This window comes from Oncorhynchus masou, chromosome 10 (assembly GCF_036934945.1).
Source record: "Oncorhynchus masou masou isolate Uvic2021 chromosome 10, UVic_Omas_1.1, whole genome shotgun sequence".
NCBI classification, from domain to species: Eukaryota; Metazoa; Chordata; class Actinopteri; order Salmoniformes; family Salmonidae; genus Oncorhynchus; species Oncorhynchus masou.
This window is the reverse complement of record NC_088221.1, coordinates 53606043-53628506: the sequence shown is the minus strand read 5'-3', so window position 1 is coordinate 53628506 and position 22464 is coordinate 53606043. Positions and strand designations below refer to the sequence as shown.

General features: G+C 42.2%; 1 protein-coding gene across 1 annotated transcript in view; it reads left to right on the top strand.

The window, feature by feature from the left end:
- Positions 1 to 22464, top strand: part of nme9 (NME/NM23 family member 9) — a 56042-nt gene that overhangs the window by 22419 nt on the left and 11159 nt on the right. Inside the window, exons 11-13 of the mRNA XM_064975600.1 lie at positions 10521 to 10612; positions 15873 to 16061; positions 16202 to 16346. Coding sequence (XP_064831672.1) covers positions 10521 to 10612; positions 15873 to 16061; positions 16202 to 16346 — 426 coding nt within the window. The remainder of the gene's footprint in view (positions 1 to 10520; positions 10613 to 15872; positions 16062 to 16201; positions 16347 to 22464) is intronic.

Here is a 22464-nt window from a genome sequence, read left to right as displayed (position 1 = left end):
CCCTAGTCTATTATTAGTCCCTAGTCTATTATTCCCCCTAGTCTATTATTCCCCCTAGTCCCTAGTCTATTATTCCCCCTAGTCTATTATTAGTCTATTATTCCCCCTAGTCTATTATTCCCCCTAGTCTATTATTCCCCCTAGTCTATTATTCCCCCTAGTCTATTATTCCCCCTAGTCTATTATTCCCCCTAGTCTATTATCCCCCTAGTCTATTATTCCCCCTAGTCCCCCTAGTCTATTATTCCCCCTAGTCTATTATCTAGTCTATTATTCCCCCTAGTCTATTATTCCCCCTAGTCTATTATTCCCCCCCCCTAGTCTATTATTCTAGTCTATTATTCCCCCTAGTCTATTATTCCCCCTAGTCTATTATTCCCCCTAGTCTATTATTCCCCCTAGTCTATTATTCCCCCTAGTCTATTATTCCCCCTAGTCTATTATTCCCCTAGTCTATTATTTCCCCCTAGTCTATTATTCCCCCTAGTCTATTATTCCCCCTAGTCTATTATTCCCCCTAGTCTATTATTCCCCCCTAGTCTATTATTCCCCCCTAGTCTATTATTCTCTAGTCTATTATTCCCCCTAGTCTATTATTCCCCTAGTCTATTATTCCCCCTAGTCTATTATTCCCCCTAGTCTATTATTCTAGTCTATTATTCCCCCTAGTCTATTATTCCCCCTAGTCTATTATTCCCCCCTAGTCTATTATTCCCCCTAGTCTATTATTCCCCCTAGTCTATTATTCCCCCTAGTCTATTATTCCCCCCTAGTCTATTATTCCCCTAGTCTATTATTCCCCCTAGTCTATTATTCCCCCTAGTCTATTATTCCCCCTAGTCCCCTAGTCTATTATTCCCCCTAGTCTATTATAGTCTATTATTCCCCTAGTCTATTATTCCCCCTAGTCTAGTCTATTATTCCCCCTAGTCTATTATTCCCCCTAGTCTATTATTCCCCCTAGTCTATTATTCCCCTAGTCTATTATTCCCCCTAGTCTATTATTCCCCTAGTCTATTATTCCCCCTAGTCTATTATTCCCCCTAGTCTATTATTCTCCCTAGTCTATTATTCCCCCCTAGTCTATTATTCCCCCTAGTCTATTATTCCCCCTAGTCTATTATTCCCCTAGTCCCCTAGTCTATTATTCCCCCTAGTCTATTATTCCCCCTAGTCTATTATTCCCCCTAGTCTATTATTCCCCCTAGTCTATTATTCCCCCCTAGTCTATTATTCCCCCTAGTCTATTATTCCCCCTAGTCTATTATTCCCCCTAGTCTAATATTATCCAGTCTATTATTCCCCCCTAGTCTATTATTCCACCTAGTCTATTATTCCCCCCCAGTCTATTATTCCCCCTAGTCTATTATTCCCCCCTAGTCTATTATTCCCCCTAGTCTATTATTCCCCCTAGTCTATTATTCCCCCTAGTCTATTATTCCCCCTAGTCTATTATTCCCCCTAGTCTATTATTCCCCCTAGTCTATTATTCCCCCTAGTCTATTATTCCCCCTAGTCTATTATTCCCCCTAGTCTATTATTCCCCCTAGTCTATTATTCCCCCTAGTCTATTATTCCCCCTAGTCTATTATTCCCCCTAGTCTATTAGTCTAGTCTTATTTCCCCCTAGTCTATTATTCCCCCTAGTCTATTATTCCCCCTAGTCTATTATTCCCCCTAGTCTATTATAGTCTATTATTCCCCCTAGTCTATTATTCCCCCCTAGTCTATTATTCTAGTCCCTAGTCTATTATTCCCCCTAGTCTATTATTCCCCCTAGTCTATTATTCCCTAGTCTATTATTCCCCCTAGTCTATTATTCCCCCTAGTCCCCCTAGTCTATTATTCCCCCTAGTCTATTATTCCCCCTAGTCTATTATTCCCCCTAGTCTATTATTCCCCTAGTCTATTATTCCCCCTAGTCTATTATTCCCCCTAGTCTATTATTAGTCCCCCTAGTCTATTATTCCCCCTAGTCTATTATTCCCCCTAGTCTATTATTCCCCCTAGTCTATTATTCCCAGTCCTAGTCTATTATTCTATTATTCCCCCTAGTCTATTATTCCCCCCTAGTCTATTATTCCCCCTAGTCTATTATTCCCCCTAGTCTATTATTATTCTAGTCTATTATTCCCCCTAGTCTATTATTCCCCCTAGTCTATTATTCCCCCTAGTCTATTATTCCCCCTAGTCTATTATTCCCCCTAGTCTATTATTCCCCTAGTCTATTATTCCCCCTAGTCTATTATTCCCCCTAGTCTATTATTCCCCCTAGTCTATTATTCCCCCTAGTCTATTATTCCCCCTAGTCTATTATTCCCCCTAGTCTATTATTCCCCCTAGTCTATTATTCCCCCTAGTCTATTATTCCCCCTAGTCTATTATTCCCCCTAGTCTATTATTCCCCCCCCCCTAGTCTATTATTCCCCCTAGTCTATTATTCCCCCTAGTCTATTATTCCCCCTAGTCTATTATTCCCCCTAGTCTATTATTCCCCCTAGTCTATTATTCCCCCTAGTCTATTATTCCCCCCTAGTCTATTATTCCCCCTAGTCTATTATTCCCCCTAGTCTATTATTCCCCCTAGTCTATTATTCCCCCTAGTCTATTATTCCCCCTAGTCTATTATTCCCCCTAGTCTATTATTCCCCCTAGTCTATTATTCCCCCTAGTCTATTATTCCCCCTAGTCTATTATTCCCCCTAGTCTATTATTCCCCCTAGTCTATTATTCCCCCTAGTCTATTATTCCCCCTAGTCTATTATTCCCCCTAGTCTATTATTCCCCCTAGTCTATTATTCCCCCTAGTCTATTATTCCCCCTAGTCTATTATTCCCCCTAGTCTATTATTCCCCCTAGTCTATTATTCCCCCTAGTCTATTATTCCCCCTAGTCTATTATTCCCCCTAGTCTATTATTCTATTATTCTAGTCTATATTATTCCCCCTAGTCTATTATTCCCCCTAGTCTATTATTCCCCCTAGTCTATTATTCCCCCTAGTCTATTAGTCTATTATTCCCCCTAGTCTATTATTCCCCCTAGTCTATTATTCCCCTAGTCTATTATTCCCCCTAGTCTATTATTCCCCCTAGTCTATTATTCCCCTAGTCTATTATTCCCCCTAGTCTATTATTCCCCCTAGTCTATTATTCCCCCTAGTCTATTAGTCTATTATTCCCCCTAGTCTATTATTCCCCCTAGTCTATTATTCCCCCTAGTCTATTATAGTCCCCCTAGTCTATTATCTCCCCCTAGTCTATTATTCCCCCTAGTCTATTATTCCCCCTAGTCTATTATTCCCCCTAGTCTATTATTCCCCCTAGTCTATTATTCCCCCTAGTCTATTAGTCTAGTCTATTATTCCCCCTAGTCTATTATTCCCCCTAGTCTATTATTCCCCCTAGTCTATTATTCCCCCTAGTCCCCTAGTCTATTATTCCCCCTAGTCCCCTAGTCTATTATTCCCCCTAGTCTATTATTCCCCCTAGTCTATTATTCCCCCTAGTCTATTATTTCCCCCTAGTCTATTATTCCCCCTAGTCTATTATTCCCCTAGTCTATTATTCCCCCTAGTCTATTATTCCCCCTAGTCTATTATTCCCCTAGTCTATTATTCCCCCTAGTCTATTATTCCCCCTAGTCTATTATTCCCCCTAGTCTATTATTCCCCCTAGTCTATTATTCCCCCTAGTCTATTATTCCCCCTAGTCTATTATTCCCCCTAGTCTATTATTCCCCCTAGTCTATTATTCCCCCTAGTCTATTATTCCCCCCTAGTCTATTATTCCCCCTAGTCTATTATTCCCCCTAGTCTATTATTCCCCCTAGTCTATTATTCCCCCTAGTCTATTATTCCCCCTAGTCTATTATTCCCCCTAGTCTATTATTCCCCCTAGTCTATTATTCCCCCTAGTCTATTATTCCCCCTAGTCTATTATTCCCCCTAGTCTATTATTCCCCCTAGTCTATTATTCCCCCTAGTCTATTATTCCCCCTAGTCTATTATTCCCCCTAGTCTATTATTCCCCCTAGTCTATTATTCCCCCTAGTCTATTATTCCCCCTAGTCTATTATTCCCCCTCGTCTATTATTCCCCCTAGTCTATTATTCCCCCTAGTCTATTATTCCCCCTAGTCTATTATTAGTCTATTATTCCCCCTAGTCTATTATTCCCCCTAGTCTATTATTCCCCCTAGTCTATTATTCCCCCCTAGTCTATTATTCCCCCTAGTCTATTATTCCCCCTAGTCTATTATTCCCCCTAGTCTATTATTCCCCCTAGTCTATTATCCCCCTAGTCTATTATTCCCCCTAGTCTATTATTCCCCTAGTCTATTATTCCCCCTAGTCTATTATTCCCCCTAGTCTATTATTCCCCCTAGTCTATTATTCCCCCTAGTCTATTATTCCCCTAGTCTATTATCCCCCTAGTCTATTATTCCCCCTAGTCTATTATTCCCCCTAGTCTATTATTCCCCCTAGTCTATTATTCCCCCTAGTCTATTATTCCCCCTAGTCTATTATTCCCCCTAGTCTATTATTCCCCCTAGTCTATTAGTCTATTATTCCCCCTAGTCTATTATTCCCCCTAGTCTATTATTCCCCTAGTCTATTATTCCCCCTAGTCTATTATAGTCTATTATTCTCCTATTATTCCTATTATTCCCCCTAGTCTATTATTCCCCCTAGTCTATTATTCCCCCTAGTCTATTATTCCCCCTAGTCTATTATTAGTCTATTATTCCCCCTAGTCTATTATTCCCCCTAGTCTATTATTCCCCCTAGTCTATTATTCCCCCTAGTCTATTATTCCCCCTAGTCTATTATTCCCCCTAGTCTATTATTCCCCCTAGTCTATTATTCCCTCTAGTCTATTATTCCCCTAGTCTATTATTCCCCCTAGTCTATTACCCCCCCCCCCCTAGTCTATTATTCCCCCTAGTCTATTATTCCCCCTAGTCTATTATTCTAGTCTATTATTCCCCCTAGTCTATTATTCCCCCTAGTCTATTATTCCCCCTAGTCTATTATTCTAGTCTATTATTCCCTAGTCTATTATTCCCCCTAGTCTATTATTCCCCCTAGTCTATTATTCCCCCTAGTCTATTATTCCCCCTAGTCTAGTCTATTATTCCCCCTAGTCTATTATTCCCCCTAGTCTATTATTCCCCCTAGTCTATTATTCCCCCTAGTCTATTATAGTCCCCCTAGTCTATTATTCCCCCTAGTCTATTATTCCCCCCTAGTCTATTATTCCCCCTAGTCTATTATTCCCCCTAGTCTATTATTCCCCCTAGTCTATTATTCCCCCTAGTCTATTATTCCCCCTAGTCTATTATTCCCCCTAGTCTATTATTCCCCCTAGTCTATTATTCTAGTCTATTATTCCCCCTAGTCTATTATTCCCCCTAGTCTATTATTCCCCCTAGTCTATTATTCCCCCTAGTCTATTATTCCCCCTAGTCTAGTCTATTATTCCCCCTAGTCTATTATTCCCCCTAGTCTATTATTCCCCCTAGTCTATTATTCCCCCTAGTCTATTATTCCCCCCTAGTCTATTATTCCCCCTAGTCTATTATTCCCCCCCAGTCTATTATTCCCCCTAGTCTATTATTCCCCCTAGTCTATTATTCCCCCTAGTCTATTATTCCCCCTAGTCTATTATTCCCCCCTAGTCTATTATTCCCCCTAGTCTATTATTCCCCCTAGTCTATTATTCCCCCTAGTCTCCCCCTAGTCTATTATTCCCCCCTAGTCTATTATTCCCCCTAGTCTATTATTCCCCTAGTCTATTATTCCCCCTAGTCTATTATTCCCCCTAGTCTATTATTCCCCCTAGTCTAGTCTATTATTCCCCCCTAGTCTATTATTCCCCCTAGTCTATTATTCCCCCTAGTCTATTCCCCCTAGTCTATTATTATTCCCCCTAGTCTATTATTCCCCCTAGTCTATTATTCCCCCTAGTCTATTATTCCCCCTAGTCTATTATTCCCCTAGTAGTCTATTATTCCCCCTAGTCTATTATTCCCCCTAGTCTATTATTCCCCCTAGTCTATTATCCCCCTAGTCTATTATTCCCCCTAGTCTATTATTCCCCCTAGTCTATTATTCCCCCTAGTCTATTATTCCCCCTAGTCTATTATTCCCCCTAGTCTATTATTCCCCCTAGTCTATTATTCCCCCTAGTCTATTATTCTATTATTCCCCCCTAGTCTATTATTCCCCCTAGTCTATTATTCCCCCTAGTCTATTATTCCCCCTAGTCTATTATTCCCCTAGTCTATTATTCCCCCTGGTCCCCCTAGTCTATTATTCCCCCTAGTCTATTATTCCCCCTAGTCTATTATTCCCCCTAGTCTATTATTCCCCCTAGTCTATTATTCCCCCTAGTCTATTATTCCCCCTAGTCTATTATTCCCCCTAGTCTATTATTCTAGTCTATTATTCCCCCTAGTCTATTATTCCCCCTAGTCTATTATTCCCCCTAGTCTATTATAGTCTATTATTCCCCTAGTCTATTATTCCCCCTAGTCCCCCTAGTCTATTATTCCCCTAGTCTATTATTCCCCCTAGTCTATTATTCCCCCTAGTCTATTATTCCCCTAGTCTATTATTCCCCCTAGTCTATTATTCCCCCTAGTCTATTATTCCCCCTAGTCTATTATTCCCCCTAGTCTATTATTCCCCCTAGTCTATTATTCCCCCTAGTCTATTATTCCCCCTAGTCTATTATTCCCCCTAGTCTATTATTCCCCCTAGTCTATTATTCCCCCTAGTCTAGTCTATTATTCCCCCTAGTCTATTATTCCCCTAGTCTATTATTCCCCCTAGTCTATTATTCCCCCTAGTCTATTATTCCCCCTAGTCTATTATTCCCCCTAGTCTATTTAGTCTATTATTCCCCCTAGTCTATTATTCCCCTAGTCTATTATTCCCCTAGTCTATTATTCCCCCTAGTCTATTATCCCCCTAGTCTATTATTCCCCTAGTCTATTATTCCCCCTATTATTCCCTAGTCCCTAGTCTATTATTCCCCTAGTCTATTATTCCCCCCCTAGTCTATTATTCCCCCTAGTCTATTATTCCCCCTAGTCTATTATTCTATTATTCCCCCTAGTCTATTATTCCCCCTAGTCTATTATTCCCCCTAGTCTATTATTCCCCCTAGTCTATTATTCCCCCTAGTCTATTATTCCCCTAGTCTAGTCTATTATTCCCCCTCTATTAGTCTATTATTCCCCCTAGTCTATTATTCCCCCTAGTCTATTATTCCCCCTAGTCTATTATTCCCCCTAGTCTATTATTCCCCCTAGTCTATTATTCCCCCTAGTCTATTATTCCCCTAGTCTATTATTCCCCCTAGTCTATTATTCCCCCTAGTCTATTATTCCCCCTAGTCTATTATTCCCCCTAGTCTATTATTCCCCCTAGTCTATTATTCCCCCTAGTCTATTATTCCCCTAGTCTATTATTCCCCCTAGTCTATTATTCCCCCTAGTCTATTATTCCCCCTAGTCTATTATTCCCCCCTAGTCTATTATTCCCCCTAGTCTATTATTCCCCCTAGTCTATTATTCCCCCTAGTCTATTATTCCCCTAGTCTATTATTCCCCCTAGTCTATTATTCCCCCTAGTCTATTATTCCCCTAGTCTATTATTCCCCCTAGTCTATTATTCCCCCTCGTCTATTATTCTAGTCTATTATTCCCCCTAGTCTATTATTGCCCCTAGTCTATTATTCCCCCTAGTCTATTATTCCCCCTAGTCTATTATTCCCCCTAGTCTATTATTCTCCCTAGTCTATTATTCCCCCTAGTCTATTATTCCCCCTAGTCTATTATTCCCCCCTAGTCTATTATTCCCCCTAGTCTATTATTCCCCCTAGTCTATTATTCCCCTAGTCTATTATTCCCCCTAGTCTATTATTCTAGTCTATTATTCCCCCTAGTCTATTATTCCCCCTAGTCTATTATTCCCCCTAGTCTATTATTCCCCCTAGTCCCTAGTCTATTATTCCCCCTAGTCTATTATTCCCCCTAGTCTATTATTCCCCCTAGTCTATTATTCCCCCTAGTCTATTATTCCCCCTAGTCTATTATTCCCCCTAGTCTATTATTCCCCCTAGTCTATTATTCCCCCTAGTCTATTATTCCCCCTAGTCTATTATTCCCCCTAGTCTATTATTCCCCCTAGTCTATTATTCCCCCTAGTCTATTATTCCCCCTAGTCTATTATTCCCCCTAGTCTATTATTCCCCCTAGTCTATTATTCCCCCTAGTCTATTATTCCCCCTAGTCTATTATTCCCCCTAGTCTATTATTCCCCCTAGTCTAGTCTATTATTCCCCCTAGTCTATTATTCCCCCTAGTCTATTATTATTCCCCCTAGTCTATTATTCCCCCTAGTCTATTATTCCCCCTAGTCTATTATTCCCCCTAGTCTATTATTCCCCCTAGTCTATTATTCCCCCCCTAGTCTATTATTCCCCCTAGTCTATTATTCCCCTAGTCTATTATTCCCCCTAGTCTATTATTCTAGTCTATTATTATTCCCCCTAGTCTATTATTCCCCTAGTCTATTATTCCCCCTAGTCTATTATTCCCCCTAGTCTATTATTCTAGTCTATTATTCCCCCTAGTCTATTATTCCCCTAGTCTATTATTCCCCCTAGTCTATTATTCCCCCTAGTCTATTATTCCCCCTAGTCTATTATTCCCCCTAGTCTATTATTCCCCCTAGTCTATTATTCCCCCTAGTCTATTATTCCCCCTAGTCTATTATTCTAGTCTATTATTCCCCCTAGTCTATTATTCCCCCTAGTCTATTATAGTCTATTATTCCCCTAGTCTATTATTCCCCCTAGTCTATTATTCCCCCTAGTCTATTATTCCCCCTAGTCTATTATTCCCCCTAGTCTATTATTCCCCCTAGTCTATTATTCCCCCTAGTCTATTATAGTCTATTATTCCCCCTCCCCCTAGTCTATTATTCCCCCTAGTCTATTATTCCCCCCTAGTCCCCTAGTCCTAGTCTATTATTCTATTATTCCCCCTAGTCTATTATTCTCCTATTATTCCCCTAGTCTATTATTCCCCCTAGTCTATTATTCCCCCTAGTCTATTATTCCCCTAGTCTATTAGTCTATTTCCCCCTAGTCTATTATTCCCCCTAGTCTATTATTCTAGTCTATTCCCCCTAGTCTATTATTCCCCCTAGTCTATTATTCCCCCTAGTCTATTATTCCCCCTAGTCTATTATTCCCCTAGTCTATTATTCCCCCTAGTCTATTATTCCCCCTAGTCTATTATTCCCCCTAGTCTATTATTCTATTATTCCCCCTAGTCTATTATTCTAGTCTATTATTCCCCTAGTCTATTATTCCCCCTAGTCTATTATTCCCCCTAGTCTATTATTCCCCCTAGTCTATTATTCCCCTAGTCTATTATTCCCCTAGTCTATTATTCCCCCCTAGTCTATTCTATTATTCCCCCTAGTCTATTATTCCCCCTAGTCTATTATTCCCCCTAGTCTATTATTCCCCCTAGTCTATTATTCCCCCTAGTCTATTACCCCCCCAGTCTAATATTATCTAGTCTATTATTCCCCCTAGTCTATTATTCCCCCTAGTCTATTATTCCCCCTAGTCTATTATTCCCCCTAGTCTATTATTCCCCCTAGTCTATTATTCCCCCCTATTATTCCCCCTAGTCTATTATTCCCCCTAGTCTATTATTCCCCCCTATTATTCCCCCTAGTCTATTATTCCCCACCTAGTCTAGTCTAGTCTATTATTCCCCCTATTATTCCCCCTAGTCTATTATTCCCCCTAGTCTATTATTCCTATTACTAGTCTATTATTCCCCCTAGTCTATTATTCCCCCTAGTCTATTATTCCCCCTAGTCTATTATTCCCCCTTAGTCTATTATTGTCTATTATTCCCCCTAGTCTATTATTCCCCCTAGTCTATTATTCTCCCTAGTCTATTATTCCCCCTAGTCTATTATTCTCCCTAGTCTATTATTCCCCCTAGTCTATTATTCCCCCTAGTCTATTATTCCCCCCTAGTCTATTATTCCCCCAAGTATTTCTGTTACAGTGGTCCTGTGTTGGCTCTGTTGACTATTTCTGTTACAGTGGTCCTGTGTTGGCTCTGTTGACTATTTCTGTTTCAGCGGTCCTGTGTTGGCTCTCTGTCTGTTACTGTGTTGGCTCTGTTACTATTTCTGGTCCTGTGTTGGCTCAGTTGACTATATCTGTTACAGCGGTCCTGTGTTGGCTCTGTTGACTATTTTTGTTACAGTGGTCCTGTGTTGGCTCTGTTGACTATTTCTGTTACAGTGGTCCTGTGTTGGCTCAGTTGACTATTTCTGTTACAGTGGTCCTTTGTTGGCTCTGTTGACTATTTTGGTTCAGTGGTCCTGTGTTGGCTCTGTTGACTATCTCTGTTACAGTGGTCCTGTTGACTATTTCTGCTACAGTGGTCCTTTGTTGGCTCTGTTGACTGTATTTCTGTTACAGTGGTCCTGTGTTGGCTCTGGCCCTGGCCAGGACGGGAGCTGTGGACCACTGGAGGAACCTTCTGGGCCCTAAAGACGTCAACAAGGCCAGGCTCTGTTGACTAGTGTATTTCTGTTACTGTCTATTAGTGGTCCTGTGTTGGGAGACTGTAGCAGCCCGACTGGTACGACTTGCTCTCATAAAGATCACTACTTATTACCAGGTCCAGTAGGACTGTTTACTACCAGGTCCAGTAGGACTGTTTACTACCAGGTCCAGTAGGACTGTTTACTACCAGGTCCAGTAGGACTGTTTACTACCAGGTCCAGTAGGACTGTTTATTACCAGGTCCAGTAGGACTGTTTATTACCAGGTCCAGTAGGACTGTTTATTACCAGGTCCAGTAGGACTGTTTATTACCAGGTCCAGTAGGACTGTTTACTACCAGGTCCAGTAGGACTGTTTACTACCAGGTCCAGTAGGACTGTTTACTACCAGGTCCAGTAGGACTGTTTACTACCAGGTCCAGTAGGACTGTTTACTACCAGGTCCAGTAGGACTGTTTATTACCAGGTCCCGTAGGACTGTTTACTACCAGGTCCAGTAGGACTGTTTACTACCAGGTCCAGTAGGACTGTTTATTACCAGGTCCAGTAGGACTGTTTACTACCAGGTCCAGTAGGACTGTTTATTACCAGGTCCAGTAGGACTGTTTACTACCAGGTCCAGTAGGACTGTTTATTACCAGGTCCAGTAGGACTGTTTACTACCAGGTCCCATAGGACTGTTTATTACCAGGTCCAGTAGGACTGTTTACTACCAGGTCCAGTAGGACTGTTTACTACCAGGTCCAGTAGGACTGTTTACTACCAGGTCCAGTAGGACTGTTTATTACCAGGTCCAGTAGGACTGTTTACTACCAGGTCCCATAGGACTCTGCTCAAAAGTAATGTGTATATACACTGAGTGGACAAAACATTAAGAACATTCTTTGTCACTGGTGACTTGAACAAAGCATGTTTAAGACATTGATTGTGTATGTGTGCCATTCAGAGGGTGAATGGGCAAGACGACATTATTTGCCTTTGAAAGTATACAGTGGGGCAAAAAAAGTATTTAGTCAGCCACCAATTGTGCAAGTTCTCCCACCTAAAAAGATGAGAGGCCTGTAATTTTCATCATAGCTACACTTCAACTATGACAGACAAAATGAGAAAAAAAATCCAGAAAATCACATTGTAGGATTTTTAATGAATTTATTTGCAAATTATGGTGGAAAATAAGTATTTGGTTACCTACAAACAAGCAAGATTTCTGGCTCTTACAGACCTGTAACTTCTTTAAGAGGCTCCTCTGTCCTCCACTCGTTACCTGTATTAATGGCACCTGTTTGAACTTGTTATCAATATAAAAGACACCTGTCCACAACCTCAAACAGTCACACTCCAAACTCCACTATGGCCAAGACCAAAGAGCTGTCAAAGGACACCAGAAACAACATTGTAGACCTGCACCAGGCTGGGAAGACTGAATCTGCAATAGGTAAGCAGCTTGGTTTGAAGAAATCAACTGTGGGAGCAATTATTAGGAAATGGAAGACATACAAAACCACTGATAATCTCCCTCGATCTAGGGCCCCACGCAAGATCTCACCCCGTGGGGTCAAAATGATCACAAGAACGTTGAGCAAAAATCCCAGAACCACACGGGGGGACCTAGTGAATGACATGCAGAGAGCTGGGACCAAAGTAACAAAGCCTACCATCAGTAACACACTACGCCGCCAGGGACTCAAATCCTTCAGTGCCAGACGTGTCCCACTGCTTAAGCCAGTACATGTCCAGGCCCGTCTGAAGTTTGCTAGAGAGAATTTGGATGACCCAGAAAAAGATTGGGAGAATGTCATATGGTCAGATGAAACCAAAATATAACTTTTTTGTAAAAACTCAACTCGTCGTGTTTGGAGGACAAAGAATGCTGAGTTGCATCCAAAGAACACCATACCTACTGTGAAGCATGGGGGTGGAAACATCATGCTTTGGGGCTGTTTGTCTGCAAAGGGACCAGGACGACTGATCCGTGTAAAGGAAAGAACGAATGGGGCCATGTATCGTGAGATTTTTAGTGAAAACCTCCTTCCATCAGCAAGGGCATTGAAGATGAAACGTGACTGTGTCTTTCAGCATGACAATGATCCCAAACACACTGCCCGGGCAACGAAGGAGTGGCTTCGTAAGAAGCATTTCAAGGTCATGGAGTGGCCGAGCCAGTCTCCAGATCTCAACCCCATAGAAAATCTTTGGAGGGAGTTGAAAGTCCGTATTGCCCAGCAACAGCCCCAAAACATCACTGCTCTAGAGGAGATCTGCATGGAGGAATGGGCCAACATACCAGCAACATTGTGTCAAAACCTTGTGAAGACTTACAGAAAACGTTTGACCTCTGTCATTGCCAACAAAGGGTATATAACAAAGTATTGAGATAAAGTTGTTGTTGTTGACCAAATACTTATTTTCCACCATAATTTGCAAATCAATTCATTAAAAATCCTACAATGTGATTTTCTGGATTTTTCTTTCTCATTTTCTCTGTCATAGTTGACGTGTACCTATGATGAAAATTACAGGCCTCTCTCATCTTTTTAAGTGGGAGAACTTGCACAATTGATGGCTGACAATACTTTTTTGCCCCACAGTATATGTATGTGCCAGGCGGATCCCCATTAGCTTCTCTTCCTGGGGTTTATTAGGGATCCCCATTAGCTACTCTTCCTGGGGTTTATTAGGGATCCCCATTAGCTACTCTTCCTGGGGTTTATTAGGGATCCCCATTAGCTACTCTTCCTGGGGTTTATTAGGGATCCCCATTAGCTTCTCTTCCTGGGGTTTATTAGGGATCCCTATTAGCTACTCTTCCTGGGGTTTATTAGGGATCTCTTCCTGGGGTTTATTGGCTATTTACTCTTCCTGGGGTTTATTAGGGATCCCTATTGGCTTCTCTTCCTGGGGTTTATTAGGGATCCCCATTAGCTTCTCGTCCTGGGGTTTATTAGGGATCCCTATTAGCTATAAAACAACAGATTAAAACAGTGAACTGTTTGTTCTGAATGAGCTAAAGATAAAACAGTACATCATATAACATCCCTACACCCCCACATATCAACAACATGTTCAATACCACCACATATCCACATCACAACATGTTCAATACCACCACATATCCACAACACAACACATTCAATACCACCACATATCCATAACATGTTCAATACCACATGTTCAATACCTCCACATATCCACAACATGTTCAATACCCCCACATATCCACATCACAACATGTTCAATACCACCACACATCCACAACATGTTCAATACCACCACATATCCACAACATGTTCAATACCACCACATATCCACAACTTGTTCAATACCACCACATATCCACAACATGTTCAATACCACCACATATCCACAACATGTTCAATACCTCCACATATCCACAACATGTTCAATACCACAACATGTTCAATACCACCACATATCCACAACATGTTCAATACCTCCACATATCCACAACATGTTCAATACCACCACATATCCACAACATGTTCAATACCACCACATATCCACAACACATGTTCAATACCACCACATATCCACAACATGTTCAATACCACCACATATCCACATGTTCAATACCACCACATATCCACAACACATGTTCAATACCTCCACATATCCACAACATGTTCAATACCACCACATATCCACAACATGTTCACATGTTCAATACCACCACATATCCACAAACAACATGTTCAATACCACCACATATCCACAACATGTTCAATACCACCACATATCCCAACATGTTCAATCATATCAACAACATGTTCAATACCACCACATATCCACAACATGTTCAATACCTCCACATATCACAACATGTTCAACCACAACATGTTCAATACCACATATCAACAACATGTTCAATACTACCACATATCCACATGTTCAATACCACCACATATCCACAACACATGTTCAATACCTCCACATATCCACAACATGTTCAATACCACCACATATCCAAACATGTTCAATACCACCACATATCCACAACACATGTTCAATACCACCACATATCCACAACATGTTCAATACCTCCACATATCCACAACATGTTCAATACCACCACATATCCACAACACATGTTCAATACCTCCACATATCCACAACATGTTCAATACCACCACATATCCACATGTTCAATACCACCACATATCCACAACACATGTTCAATACCTCCACATATCCACAACATGTTCAATACCTCCACATATCCACAACATGTTCAATACCACTACATATCCACAACATGTTCAATACCTCCACATATCCACATGTTCAATACCACCACATATCCACAACACATGTTCAATACAACCACATATCCACAACACTAAATAATCGTGTTCCCCTGAGTTTGATACTGTATTGAAAACCTCTGTGACTGTCCCCTCTCCTTTGTCGTGCCTCTCACTGTGGTCTGTGACTGTCCTCTCTCCTTTGTCGTGCCTCTCACTGTGCTCTGTGACTGTCCCCTCTCTGTGCCTCTCTCACTGTCCCCTCTCCTTTGTCGTGCCTCTCTCACTGTGCTCTGTGACTGTCCCCTCTCCTTTGTCGTGCCTCTCTCACTGTGCTCTGTGACTGTCCCCTCTCCTTTGTCGTGCCTCTCTCACTGTGCTCTGTGACTGACCCCTCTCCTTTGTCGTGCCTCTCTCATTGTCTGTGACTGTCCCCTCTCCTTTGTCGACTGCTCTGTGACTGTCCCCTCTCCTTTGTCGTGCTCTCTCACTGTGCTCTGACTGCTCTGTGACTGTGCTCTGACTGTCCCCCCCTCTCCTTTGTCTGTGACTGTCCCTCTCCTCTCTCTCCTTTGTGCTCTGTGACTGACCCCTCTCCTTTGTCGTGCCTCTCTCATTGTGCTCTGTGACTGACCCCTCTCCTTTGTCGTGCCTCTCTCACTGTGCTCTGTGACTGACCCCTCTCCTTTTGCTCTGTGACTGACCCCTCTCCTTTGTCGTGCCTCTCTCATTGTGCTCTGTGACTGTCCCCTCTCCTTTGTCGTGCCTCTCTCACTGTGTTCTGTGACTGACCCCTCTCCTTTTTTGCTCTGTGCTCTGTGACCCCTCTCCTTTGTCGTGCCTCTCTCACTGTGTTCTGTGACTGTCCCATCTCTGTGACTGTCCCCTCTCCTTTGTCGTGCCTCTCTCATTGTGCTCTGTGACTGTCCCCTCTCCTTTGTCGTGCCTCTCTCATTGTGCTCTGTGACTGTCCCCTCTCCTTTGTCGTGCCTCTCTCATTGTGCTCTGTGACTGTCCCCTCAGCCTCAGGGCCCAGTTCATGGTGGCCAGTGAGGAGGACAGTGAGCCCCAGAACCAGCTGAACCAGCTCCATGGCAGTGCCAGCAGGGAGGAGGCAGAGGAGGAGATTGACTTCTTCTTCCCTAAACAGCAGACTCTGGCCATCATTAAGCCTGACTCCATGGACGAACATAGAGGTACATTCACTAAATCAGTCAATACACTAAGTTGATTAACCATGTACCAGTTATCCAAACCAGTCCTTAGTCAGTTGTACAGCAGTGACCACATGCACTCTCTACTCAACCTCCTTTCCTCCCCTTCCTCCCCCTTTCAGAGGAGATCCTAGGGGAGATCCGTGCTGGGGGTTTCTCTATATCTCAGCTGAGGGAGACAGTGTTGTCTAGAGACACGGCTGAGGAGTTCTACAGGGAACACAGAGACAAACCGTTCTTCAGCCAGCTGGTTGACTTCATGTGCAGGTTAGTATTGTGCTACAGAATCCTATATACACTGCTTAAAAAAATAAAGGGAACACTTAAACAACACAATGTAACTCCAAGTCAATCACACTTCTGTGAAATCAAACTGCCCACTTAGGAAGCAACACTGACTGACAATAAATGTCACGTGCTGTTGTGCAAAGGGAATAGACAACAGGTGGAAATTATAGGCAATTAGCAAGACCCCCCCAATAAAGGAGTGGTTCTGCAGGTGGTGACCTCAGATCGCTTCCTGGCTGATGTTTTGGTCACTTTTGAATGCTGGCGGTGTTTTCACTCTAGTGGTAGCATGAGACTGAGTCTACAACCCACACAAGTGGCTCAGGTAGTGCAGCTCATCCAGGATGGCACAGCAATGCGAGCTGTGGCAAGAAGGTTTGCTGTGTCTGTCAGCGTAGTGTCCAGAGCATGGAGGCGCTACCAGGAGACAGGCCAGTACATCAGGAGACTTGGAGGAGGCCGTAGGAGCGCAACAACCCAACAGCAGGACCGCTACCTCCGCCTTTGTGCAAGGAGGAGCAGGAGGAGCACTGCCAGAGCCCTGCAAAATGACCTCCAGCAAGCCACAAATGTGCATGTGTCTGCTCAAACGGTCAGAAACAGACTCCATGATGGTGGTATGAGACACCGACGTCCACAGGTGGGGGTTGTGCTTACAGCCCAACACCGTGCAGGACGTTTGGCATTTGCCAGAGAACACCAAGATTGGCAAATTCGCCACTGGCACCCTGTGCTCTTCACAGATGAAAGCAGGTTCACACTGAGCACATGTGACAGACGTGACAGAGTCTGGAGACACCGTGGAGAACGTTCTGCCGCCTGCAACATCCTACAGCATGACCGGTTTGTCGGTGGGTCAGTCATGGTGTGGCATTTCTTTGGCGGGCCGCACAGCCCTTCATGTGCTCGCCAGAGGTAGCCTGACTGCCATTAGGTACCGAGAGGAGATCCTCAGACCGCTTGTGGGACCATATGCTGGTGCGGTCAGCCCTGGGTTCCTCCTAATGCAAGACAATGCTCGACCTCATGTGGCTGGAGTGTGGCAGAAGTTCCTGCAAGAGGAAGGCATTGATGCTATGGACTGGCCCGCCCATTCCCCAGACCTGAATCCAATTGAGCACATCTGGGATATCATGTCTCGCTCCATCCACCAACGCCACGTTGCACCACAGACTGTCCAGGAGTTGGCGGATGCTTTAGTCCAGGTCTGGGAGGAGATCCCTCAGGAGACCATCCGCCACCTCATCAGGAGCATGCCCAGGCGTTGTAGGGAGGTCATACAGGCACGTGGAGGCCACACACACTACTGAGCCTCATTTTGACTTGTTTTAAAGACATTACATCAAAGTTGGATCAGCCTGTGGTGTGGTTTTCCACTTTAATTTTGAGTGTGACTCCAAATCCAGACCTCCATGGGTTGATAAATTTGATATCCATTGATAATTGTTGTGTGATTTTGTTGTCAGAACATTCCACTATGTAAAGAAAAAAATATGTTGGATAGTGTTGGATGTTAGCTCTTGGTTAGTGTTAGAGGACAGCTCTGGGTTAGTGTTGGAGGTCAGCTCTGGGTTAGTGTTGGAGGACAGCTCTGGGTTAGTGTTGGAGGACAGCTCTGGGTTAGTGTTGGAGGACAGCTCTGGGTTAGTGTTGGAGGTTAGCTCTGGGTTAGTGTTGGATGTTAGCTCTGGGTTAGTGTTGGAGGACAGCTCTGGGTTAGTGTTGGAGGTTAGCTCTGGGTTAGAGGTCAGCTCTGAGTTAGTGTTGGAGGTCAGCTCTTGGTTAGTGTTAGAGGACAGCTCTGGGTTAGTGTTGGAGGTCAGCTCTTGGTTAGTGTTAGAGGACAGCTCTGGGTTAGTGTTGGAGGACAGCTCTGGGTTAGTGTTGGAGGTTAGCTCTGGGTTAGAGGCCAGCTCTGGGTTAGTGTTGGAGGACAGCTCTGGGTTAGAGGTCAGCTCTGGGTTAGTGTTGGAGGTCAGCTCTGGGTTAGTGTTGGAGGACAGGGTAGAAGAGAGAGTTAATAATGCTCAGGGAATAAGAGACAGTTAATAATGCTCAGGGAATAAGAGACAGTTAATAACGCTCAGGGTGGAAGAGACAGTTAATAACGCTCAGGGTAGAAGAGACAGTTATTAATGCTCAGGGTAGAAGAGACCGTTATTAATGCTCAGGGTAGAAGAGACCGTTATTAATGCTCAGGGAATAAGAGACAGTTAATAATGCTCAGGGTAGAAGAGACAGTTAATAATGTTCAGGGTAGAAGAGACCGTTATTAATGCTCAGGGTAGAAGAGACAGTTAATAATGTTCAGGGTAGAAGAGACAGTTAATAATGCTCAGGGAATAAGAGACAGTTAATAATGCTCAGGGTAGAAGAGACAGTTAATAATGTTCAGGGTAGAAGAGACAGTTAATAATGTTCAGGGTAGAAGAGACAGTTAATAATGTTCAGGGTGGAAGAGACAGTTAATAATGTTCAGGGTGGAAGAGACAGTTAATAATGCTCAGGGTATAAGAGACAGTTAATAATGTTCAGGGTAGAAGACAGTTAATAATGCTCAGAGAATAAGAGGCAGTTAATAATGCTCAGGGAACAAGAGACAGTTAATAATGCTCAGGGTGGAAGAGACAGTTAATAATGTTCAGGGTAGAAGAGACAGTTAATAATGTTCAGGGTGGAAGAGACAGTTAATAATGTTCAGGGTAGAAGAGACAGTTAATAATGTTCAGGGTGGAAGAGACAGTTAATAATGTTCAGGGTGGAAGAGACAGTTAATAATGTTCAAGGTAGAAGAGACAGTTAATAATGTTCAGGGTAGAAGACCGTTAATAATGCTCAGGGAATATGAGGCAGTTAATAATGGTCGGGGTAGAAGACAGTTAATAATGCTCAGGGAATAAGAGACAGTTAATAATTGTCAGGATAGAAGAGACAGTTAATAATGCTCAATGAATAAGAGACAGTTAATAATGGTCGGGGAATAAGAGACAGTTAATAATGGTCGGGGTAGAAGACAGTTAATAATGCTCAGGATAGAAGAGACAGTTAATAATGCTCAGGGAATAAGAGACAGTTAATAATGGTCGGGGTAGAAGACAGTTAATAATGCTCAGGGAATAAGAGACAGTTAATAATGCTCAGGGTGGAAGAGACAGTTACTAATGCTCAGGGAATAAGAGACAGTTAATAATGTTCAGGCTGGAAGAGAGAGTTAATAATGCTCAGGATGGAAGACAGTTAATAATGCTCAGAGAATAAGAGGCAGTTAATAATGCTCAGGGAATAAGAGACAGTTAATAATGCTCAGGGTGGAAGAGACAGTTAATAATGTTCAGGGTAGAAGAGACCGGTATTAATGCTCAGGGTAGAAGAGAGAGTTAATAATGCTCAGGGAATAAGAGACAGTTAATAATGCTCAGAGAATAAGAGGCAGTTAATAATGCTCAGGGAATACGAGACAGTTAATAATGCTCAGGGAATAAGAGACAGTTAATAATGCTCAGAGAATAAGAGACAGTTAATAATGCTCAGGGTATAAGAGACAGTTAATAATGTTCAGGGTAGAAGAGACCGTTATTAATCCTCGGGGTGAAGAGACAGTTAATAATGCTCAGGGTGGAAGAGACAGTTAATAATGTTCAGGGTAGAAGAGACCGTTATTAATGCTCAGGGTAGAAGAGAGAGTTAATAATGCTCAGGGAATAAGAGACAGTTAATAATGCTCAGGGAATACGAGACAGTTAATAATGCTCAGGGAATAAGAGACAGTTAATAATGCTCAGAGAATAAGAGGCAGTTAATAATGCTCAGGGTATAAGAGACAGTTAATAATGTTCAGGGTAGAAGAGACAGTTATTAATGCTCAGGGTAGAAGAGACCGTTATTAATGCTCAGGGTAGAAGAGACAGTTAATAATGCTCAGGGAATAAGAGACAGTTAATAATGTTCAGGGTAGAAGAGACAGTTAATAATGTTCAGTGTAGAAGAGACAGTTAATAATGTTCAGGGTGGAAGAGACAGTTAATAATGCTCAGGGTAGAAGAGACAGTTAAAACCTCTTGATACTCCCCATCCCGGATCCGGGATTGTGAATAAAGCCTCAGGCTCATTAGCATAAGCAACGTTAACGATTTCTGAAAATCGCAAATAAAATGAAAATAATGCGCTCTCAAGCTTAGCCTTTTCTTAACAACACTGTCATCTCAGATTTTCAAAATATGCTTTTGAACCATAGCAATTCACTAATTTGTGTAAGAGTAGCATTTAGCACGCAACATTTACACAAAAACATTTACACAAAAACCAAATAAATAAAATAATTTACCTTTGAAGAGCTTCGGATGTTCTCAATGAGGAGACTCTCAGTTACATAGAAAATGTTCTGTTTTTCCTGAAAGAATCTTTGTGTAGGAGAAATCGCTCCGTTTTGTACATCACATTTGGCTACCGAAACTAACCGAAAATTCAGTCACCAAAATGTCAAACTTTTTCCGAATTAACTCCATAATATCGACCGAAACATGGCAAACGTTGTTTGGAATCAATCCTCAAGGTGTTTTTTCACATATCTCTTCATTGATATGCAGTTCGTGGAAGCCTGCTTTCCCCTCAGAATCGCATGGAAAAATACCAGCAGCTGAAAAAGACGCACCAATTTCGACGGAGGACACCGGGCGGACACCTGGAAAATGTAGTCTCTTATGGTCAATCTTCCAATGATATGCCTACAAATACGTCACAATGCTGCAGACACCTTGGGGAAACGACAGAAAGGGCAGGCTCATTCCTCTCACATTCAAAGCCATATAAGGAGACAATGGAAAACAGAGCCTCAAAAATCCTGCTGGTTTCCTGGATGCCGTTTCATCTTGGTTTTGCCTGTAGCTCCCGTTCTAGGGCACCCACAGAAAATATCTTTGCAGTTCTGGAAACGTCAGAGTGTTTTCTTTCCAAAGCTATCAATTATATGCATAGTCGAGCATCTTTTTGTGACAAAATATTGCGCTTAAAACGGGAACGTTTTTCATCCAAAAATGAAATAGCGCCCCCAGAGTTTCAAGAGGTTAATAATGCTCAGGATAGAAGAGACAGTTAATAATGTTCAGGGAATACGAGAGAGTTAATAATGCTCAGGGTATAAGAGACAGTTATTAATGCTCAGGATGGAAGACAGTTAATAATGCTCAGAGAATAAGAGGCAGTTAATAATGCTCAGGGAATTAGAGACAGTTAATAATGCTCAGAGAATAAGAGGCAGTTAATAATGCTCAGAGAATAAGAGGCAGTTAATAATGCTCAGGGAATTAGAGACAGTTAATAATGCTCAGGGAAGAATAGACAGTTAGTAATGCTCAGGATAGAAGAGACAGTTAATAATGCTCAGGGAATTAGAGACAGTTAATAATGCTCAGAGAATAAGAGGCAGTTAATAATGCTCAGGATAGAAGAGACAGTTAATAATGCTCAGGGAATAAGAGGCAGTTAATAATGCTCAGGATAGAAGAGACAGTTAATAATGCGCAGGGATTTAGAGACAGTTAATAATGCTCAGAGAATAAGAGGCAGTTAATAATGCTCAGGGAATTAGAGACAGTTAATAATGCTCAGAGAATAAGAGGCAGTTAATAATGCTCAGAGAATAAGAAGCAGTTAATAATGCTCAGGATAGAAGAGACAGTTAATAATGCTCAGAGAATAAGATGCAGTTAATAATGCTCAGGGAATTAGAGACAGTTAATAATGCTCAGGGAATTAGAGACAGTTAATAATGCACAGAGAATAAGAGGCAGTTAATAATGCTCAGAGAATAAGAGGCAGTTAATAATGCTCAGGATAGAAGAGACAGTTAATAATGCTCAGGGAATTAGAGACAGTTAATAATGCTCAGAGAATAAGAGGCAGTTAATAATGCTCAGGGAATTAGAGACATTTAATAATGCTCAGAGAATAAGAGGCAGTTAATAATGCTCAGGGAATTAGAGACAGTTAGTAATGCTCAGGGAATTAGAGACAGTTAATAATGCTCAGGGAATTAGAGACAGTTAATAATGCTCAGAGAATAAGAGGCAGTTAATAATGCTCAGGATAGAAGAGACAG